This window comes from Vanessa cardui, chromosome 10 (genome assembly GCF_905220365.1).
Source record: "Vanessa cardui chromosome 10, ilVanCard2.1, whole genome shotgun sequence".
Taxonomy (NCBI): Eukaryota; Metazoa; Arthropoda; class Insecta; order Lepidoptera; family Nymphalidae; genus Vanessa; species Vanessa cardui.
Genome location: NC_061132.1, coordinates 4,132,035 through 4,140,264, shown reverse-complemented (window position 1 = coordinate 4,140,264; position 8,230 = coordinate 4,132,035). Strand labels below are relative to the sequence as shown.

At 40.0% G+C, this 8,230-nt stretch overlaps 1 protein-coding gene across 1 annotated transcript; it reads right to left on the bottom strand.

Moving 5' to 3' along the window:
• Positions 1–270: 270 nt before the first annotated feature.
• LOC124533080 lies at positions 271–1,474 on the bottom strand. Its single transcript, XM_047108245.1, has 2 exons — positions 1,000–1,474; positions 271–917 (listed from the first exon to the last, which is right to left on the bottom strand). The coding sequence occupies exons 1-2, from the start codon at positions 1,472–1,474 to the stop codon at positions 271–273; spliced, it is 1,122 nt and encodes a 373-aa protein (XP_046964201.1).
• Between the last annotated feature and the right edge of the window lie 6,756 nt (positions 1,475–8,230).

Here is an 8,230-nt window from a genome sequence, read left to right as displayed (position 1 = left end):
CGGAATATCATGGCTTGTGGCGATGGCCGCCACAGCACAGAAAACGGAGAGGCTACGGGATCTTTCGCAGCAAGTCCGCGGCCTCTCCCGTGCGTTGCTCCGCTCGTGGCTTGCGGAGCCCTTCTCAGGAGGGCGAAGATGGTCTCGCCCTCCCCGCACCCCTCGCTGGTGCGTACACCGGCAGTCCGGGGCCATACCGGACTGCGGTCCTCCTCTCGGCCGTATGAAATCGGATGCGTGAGACCCCCATCTCACGCACCCACGCCCTATTTATTCCGCCCCGGGCACTGGGGCTTGGAGGCCGTGAAGGCGACCCGCAGTTCGCCTCCGCCGGGCAGGATCGGCCCTCTCCCGAGCCCGCCCCGCAGTCTCCTTCTGGACCATGATGGAATCACAGAAGTTGACTACGGCCTCCCACGTCGATTCCCTGCGTAGCATCGCCGACACGACTGCTCGCAGGGAGAGATTTTGCCCGATTTGCTGGACCAAGACTTGCCTTTCCGCGGTCCACGCAGGACACGCCTCTAGCGTGTGTTGGGCATCGTCTTGGTTCGCCCCGCAGTGGTGGCAAACCGCCGTCGCCTCGCGTCCGATCCTACACAGGTACTCTCCAAAGCAACCGTGACCGGTCAGCACCTGTGTAAGTCGGAAGGTGACTCGTCGCTTTCGCCGCATCCAGGCCTCGAAGGCTGGCAGGATCGCACTTACGACGCGTTTGTGCGCGTACCGATCTCCGCGGAGACGGGCGTACCACGTCGTGTGTGTCCTTCTCTGCTCCTGCCGCCTGAGCGCTTCGAGGACGCTGGCAGGGTAGGACGCACTTCCGCCGTTTTGACGGAGGGCGCGAGTCTGGTCGTAGACCCTCGCGGAAAGCACGCCAGAAGGGTCGCCGCCTCGAAGGATATCGTGCGATATCCCTGCACCATGCGGATGGCCACTCTCCGCTGCAGACTTAGGATCTTAGTCTTGCAGCGGCGGGTGCCCGTCAGTCGGTGTGACCAAACGGGTGCCCATAGAGGACCATCGATCGCACGACACCAGCATAGAGGCGGCGAATCTCCTCCCTCGGTCCCCCGAGATTAGGCAGCAGTCTGTGCAACGCACCCACTGCCTTCTCGATCCAGGGGACCAGGAGCTTGAAGTTCTCTTCAAAGCTCCAGCGACCGTCCAGGACAATGCCCAGGTATTTCATGTACCTGGACACCTGGACGTTTGAGTCACCTACGCGAATGATCTGCGAACGGGGCGGTTCCCGGCCCACCGGCCACTTGTAGAACCATAGCGCCTCCGTCTTATGCGGCGCTATCCGAAGACCCAGTTCGCAGATTTTCGCGACAACGAGTTCGACTCCGAGCTCGGCTCGCCGTATGTGGCCGAGATACTTAAATGTATGAACTCTTCCTAAGGGAGCCGAATTAAGCTGTATGATAGGCACTTCAATATGTCTCCCCCCAGATTTGCTCTCAAAGACCATGTAATAATAATAATAATACATCTATCTACAGCATTACCTCAGCAACCTACGTAGGACTTTTTTATGGTATAAATTGGCGGACGAATGAATTGGCCCATAGACAATGACGCTGTACGAACTATTAACTATTCCTTACATCATCAATGTGCCACCAACCTTGGGAACTAAGATGTTATATCCCACAAGGGACATAACCTGTAGTTACACTGGCTCACTCACCCTTCAGACCGGAACACAACAATACTGAGTACTGTTATTTGGCGGTAGACTAACTGATGAGTGGGTGGTACCTACCCAGACGGGCTTAAACGTATGTATAGGAAAACCAAAGGATCCTACTATTGTGGGCCGAGGCAGAAAACGCGTATTGGCATTTGAAGGTGCTTGAATATCAAATAAGAATTCTAGGAGCAAAGCAAAAAGGTTTCATATTTTTGTCAACATTCTTCAAAACATTAAAACCCAAAAGTAGAAAACGTGTCTCTAAAATTTAATTTATTTAGAAACCAATAATTGTTTATCTATACTAATGTTATAAACGCCATATGGTTCCACTTACAGACCAAACTATCCACGGCCAATGCGTTGATCTAAGTTAATTTGTCTAACGGATTAAACTAAAGCAATTTGTCGGTTTCATTACAGAAAGACAGCTTTGCTCGGTTTTGCGTGATCGATGCCAGGAAGATCTACATAAAATTATTATTTGTTTCGGTGACTCGCATTGAGCCACATTAACTATACTATCTAAAAAAAATTATTGGTTCATCAAATAAATAATCTACATATGTATGTTGACAATCGATAAAGTCTTTGGAAATCCATTTACTGTGCAACTGACAAGATAAATGCCATTGAAACAATTGTATTCACTACACAAATTAACTCTTCGTACTGTTTTGTCATCAGTTTGATTAATACTGCCTGAATTATTAATGATTGTAAAAATATTTATAAGAACACTAATATGATTATGGCCTAATGTTTTGTGCCTGACGCATTTAGTATCGAAACAGAGCTCAGAGGACAGAATTTTAAATTCCAGAATGCCCAGTCAGAAATGCAATAAAATTAATAAGATCGATTATAATATAATAAAGTTAACTATGACGACTCGTCTAATTTTAGGATGTTACTCAAAACTTCATAACAGCTTAGCATTCGCTGTTGTTGCTAAGGTTTATTGTGTAGTATATGTTGTACTTCAGTAGTTATGAATTTATTTTAACGAAACAATATGGAGCGATTATCATAGCTATCCTCAAAATAGTGAGTTTAATTTTTTCTATAGTCGTGTCAGTGATGAGTGACGGCGAAAATTTTTTCATTTACTTGGAAGCATCAGACCAGGTTGATCCTTTGCGACTCATTGAAATAGGAGAACATAAAGTGCGATTCGGTTTTTCTATATTCATTGGTGTTTTTTTATTAAATTCGTTTCGATTTATATTAACATGGCCACACACTTTCAACTGGTTTGGTAAGATAATTCTTTTAACAAACACGTTGCTGTTGTTGTCATTACATTTAAACCACATGACCAGAATGCTGATGTTCGAAATATTGTGGGTTCGCTTGAAGTATCTTAGAATAGCAATGAGTAACTTTGCAAACACTTCAAATCCCGAAAGCGAAACACAAGTCAAACTGTTAAGCATGAAGATGATTGAATATTTACTCATTTATAAGAGATTATTACAAAGTATCAAGAATATTGGCAACGCGCCAAAGCTGATGGTAAGCATATGAAAACAGCGCTAAGTAGACGATATTTAACGTCTTCATGTTTTTGTACGTCAATTCACGAACCGAGTCAGTATTCTTTTTTTAAAGTAAAATATTAGTAAAATTACGTTTACAGACATTTTCACAATGACTAATGACGTGTCACTAACGCTATTCCAGATGGTGATGGCCTTACCGACTTGTTTCATTTCTTTGCTTAGTACTGTTGACGTTGTAAGTCGGGCTGTGAAAACTGACGTAAGTGCTAAAGATTTATTTTATAATTCTAGGACAAGAATTTATAAGATAATATCATTTTGGTATTAAAATGCAATAATATATGTAACAATTCAATTAAACGGTTCAATTAACTATTTTATAGCTGAATATTTTGCCAATGATTTAGGAGATTTAAATATCAATATCGTAATTAAAATTGACATATGTGTAAAATGTTACTTTTCTTTACAGTTCAATGCTATGTATACTATTGAAGTATTTCTTAATATCGTTCTGCCATGTGTTCCGGCTGTTTTTGGGGAATTGGGAAGCGCTGAAGCGGATAACATTAAATCTAAAATGATCCGACGATACAGAGTTTGTCGAAGTAAGATCAACGCCTTTATATTGAGCTACACACATCCTGAATTTGATTTGCATTTGTAAATCCATCGATCTTCAAGCGCAGTCTAGCCTAGCTTTTACTCAAACTTTTTCCAGGTGACGCGCTGCGCAATAAAATTTTGGACGGAATCAAATTCCTCGAAATCTGTCCGATGAACTTCACCGTCTGGCGCATCTTCGCCGTCAACTTGTCGCTGGTGCTGTCTCTCATCGGCGTGTACACCACGTACACGATTGTGTTGTTGCAATTTCGTAATTTAAAAACTTAAGCGAGAAGCAGAGCACGCGTTCTCAGCTTAAGCAAATTTAGACTAGATTTTAACATGACACTTGTTGACAAAGGTCTCGGGAATCTTGGAAAATAAAACTTTTAAAAAACCATTCACCTCCGAACTTATTTGATGCCATGGTTCAATGAATAAAACAGCCATAGAAAAATGATAAACACACCATAAGACCTGAACACATATGACTGCGGTGTGATTACTTCGTCCTGCTTTAGAAAGGAGAGAAGAAGAATTAATATCATTTAATAATTAAGGGCAATAAAACCATTTTCAGTAATTATACATACAAGTCACAGGTACAAAGTCAATAAAGTTGAACAAAGCCGTCCTAAATAACAGAGAGTTCGCTGAAAATAAAATAAACATGATGACGCCGCGGGTGGCGTTCAGTCCCTTCACCGCAACGCAAATACATAAGCCCTCGTTAGGTCACGGAAACGCTTCAACGATAAATGGCATGCCGTCCCAGGAATATTGTCTGAAACAAAATTACAAAGTTAGTAATCCATTTTTGGAACGAAGTCAAATTCAATCCGTGCAAGACTCAAGCGAGTTCAGCGCCAAGAGATTGACTTTCCGAAATATATCTGTACTCAACAGTATTACGCTTCTTGAATTTGGATGTCAAAGAGTTACTTTAACATCCAAATTCAACTTTGGACACTGCACTGAATCAAAAGCTAATACTCCTGTAACCAATAAGGTAAAACTGTACGTCACAACAGAATAGCTTCTGATCTGATATCAAGCCCAAATTAGATCGTCCATTGATTACTGCAGTCATTTTTTTTGCCAGCTTTATGCTTTGGATTCTGTGTATCGTCGTACTAGAAGGGTCATTGGCAACTAGTCATTGGTCATTAAAAAACTCCAGAGCTTGTCACACCATCGTAAGGTTACCTGTCTGTCGGTAAGTGAGCTCAAGAACTATTGTATTTGGTTCCATCTTTACAATCTTATCACAGAACAGCTAGGCATCGGTAAGCACCTGTACCTAGTAGACGTACTTAAAACACATACGAAATGATTTGCTTCCTCATAGGAGTTTCACACTCTTCAGTTAGGGTCTGGAGCCCCCTTCCTATCTCCGTAGTTTCCACCACCAACAATATGCGTACCAAAAGGATCCACGGAGAGTGGCTGACTTGTTCCAAATCGGTCGGAAGGACATCATCATTGATACTCACTTGAATTAGTCTTATTTCTCCGAGCTTCAGACGCATTGTGTGCAGTATATAACAAACATCGAAATTTATAAACGCATTCTCCATATGCAGTAGACATATTTTATAATCTATATATATAAAAATAAGTTGCTGTTCGTTAGTCTCGCTAAAACTCTAGAACGGCTGGACCGATTTGGCTAATTTTGGTCTTGAATTATTGGTGGAAGTCCAGGGAAGGTTTAGAAGGTGAGAAAGTATGATAAAAATGCTAGGAATATAATAAAAAAAAATCTTGGTTTTTCCTTAGAAACAGATTTATTAGAGAATTACCATTGATTTTCTATGATTATCGATGTTAGACAATAAAACATTGATGTTTTAAAATTGATTTTGCATTATTTAAAACATCGCTAAGTTTATTTTTGGAATCAATTTCTACAAAAATAAGTGGCATTTTTCGATGTCACTTTATAAATCAAGAACGGGCTCAAATATCTAAACTAAATTTTCAGGGTTTGTTCGGACTATTTAGTAGATGGTTTATGTGAAGTTTGCTCAAAATCGGTCGAGTGGTTCTCCATTTATCACATTTTTTGTAACAAATGAATTCAATAAATGGCGGGTCATTTTGTTAATGAAGATTTTTCAGACGAGGAATGGTGCTGTTACATTAAAAGTAAGTATTAATTAAAAAATGAGTATACTCATCCACCAGTTTCAATAGTTATCAATGTTCGGTATTGATGTCATTATCAACGCCATAATCATGCTTTTGTAAATGGATCATCCATACTTTGTCAAACATATGATGTTGTCCCCGTTATGCAAAAATCAAATTGAAAGAATAGTTATATCTTTATAAGTACATGTTTAGGAGGGACAAAAATAACCTTAATTTTAACTAACTTCAATTGTTTACTGTCTATCAGATCAATTTTATGCACATAGATTGTTTGATAAATCTTAAGTTTTGTCCTATATTACATTTATGAACGCCAACATAGGAGTTTCCCTGTTTCACGCATGGACATGGATACTTCGCGTGTTCGCGCGCCGGAAAACCTTCATTTTTGTTTATTTACACACCACAAAACAAAACAAAAAATAAAGTTTATCAGTCAGCTTTAAATTGATTAACACAGTGTATTGTTACTGTGTGTGTGTCAATATCAAATTGAAAACTTTTAAATAGCCAGTATTTTAGACAAACTTTGTTTTGTAAGTATCTAATTGTTGTGATGTGACATTTTTTGAGCAATATATTTCGTAAGGAGAGTCATTCGGGCCCAGTGCACAAACTTTACTGTTTTCAGCCTCACTACGCAGAACTAAAGCAAAATTTGAGCAAAAAAAAATTTCAAAAAGAATACTTATTCGACTATTCAATTTAAACCCGAATAAGTATTCTTTTTCATAAAACATCCCGATCAAAAAAATATCCCGTAACAAAAAAATTAACATTTTGATAATAAATCGGAATGCGGACAGTTGACCCAAATTGTGGGTAAGTGTGCGGACACCCGTTGGGTAAGTAAACGCAATAGGTTAAAAGCGCATTCTATAACTAATCAACTTATAACAGAGAAAACTGAAATTAAACATATTATACAAAAAAAAATTATAAAGACATTGTCACAAATATTTAGTTTTAGCTTGCTCTGGAAAGGGTTATGCATGGCGTTTCTCTGACGGATCGCATCAGAAATGAGGTGTTGGGGAGAACGTGTTCTAGAGTGGAGACCGCGTCTCGGCAAACGTAGTGTAGGACGTCCTCTGGCACGGTGGAGTGACGATATACGCAAGGCGGCAGGCAGGAGCTGAATGTCCAGCAGTGGACAAAAACGGTCTGATGATGATGATGATGATGTTATAAGTGTGCGCATGTACTCACTTACCCGCGCACACTTTACCCAGAAAGCTAAATATCAATTAAAATGACGGCCAATTCCCAAACGCTCAACATAACCTATAATCACACTTTACAATCGAAAGAAGAATGTGTATTTGATAAACGAAAGAGTAATTTATCGTAATTAAAGTTGAAAGTAAATCAACGAAAATACTTTTTTAGCAATTTCTAACAAACAACACATAGTGCGGCGCGCAGGCATGTCGCAACTAATTTACCATTTAGGCCCCACTGATTAGTCGAAATAAACCCCTCGCCTCCCGTACCTTATTCCGGAGATACAGGCAGTGCGCTCGCTTACCCACTGCGCTCGGTTACCCCCTACGGCTATATACACCATAATAAAACTTGACCACCTATATTTTATCTGTGTTATATTTAGTGAAATTATATTGATTGGTATTGTAAATGAGTTTCAAATTAAAACATGGCATAGCCAGTTTACACTAAATGGTTTTACAAACTTTATGTTGTAAGGACTTAATCATAGCGACATGGCAATTTATCACCCAACCTCATGATTCCTGTGTCATTGAAAATATAGAAAAAAATATTGACAGTGTCGTTTTTAATGTATTAGTTGTTTATTGTTACTGTTCAGATCACCAGTTTCACACATCACATTTGGACCAATTTAAGCATTTCGATTATGGCAGTACGAAGTTTGCCGGGTCAGCTAGTTCTCAATAAAAAATACGATTTCGAAAACTTCCATTGCCCCTAAAAATAGTCTCTCGTGAGTTGGTAATCCTGACAACAAAATCAATAATAACAGTCATCGCGGGGCATAGACGTGTTGTCGAATACCAGTACTAATACGGAATGATGATGATAAAAAGTGGCTTGAAGTATGGTATGGTAGTTTGATTCTTGGATCTTTTTTAATATGAAAAGTGTCTGAACAAAGTAAACTGTATTTAAAGGAGCTTTTTATAATCACTTTCAAAAAAGTCAACTCAAATTTATTTTTCGAAGCAACGACTAACGATTACTAATGTAGATGATATCAAGATGGCCCAACAAGAAACTACTGTCTGTGCAACTA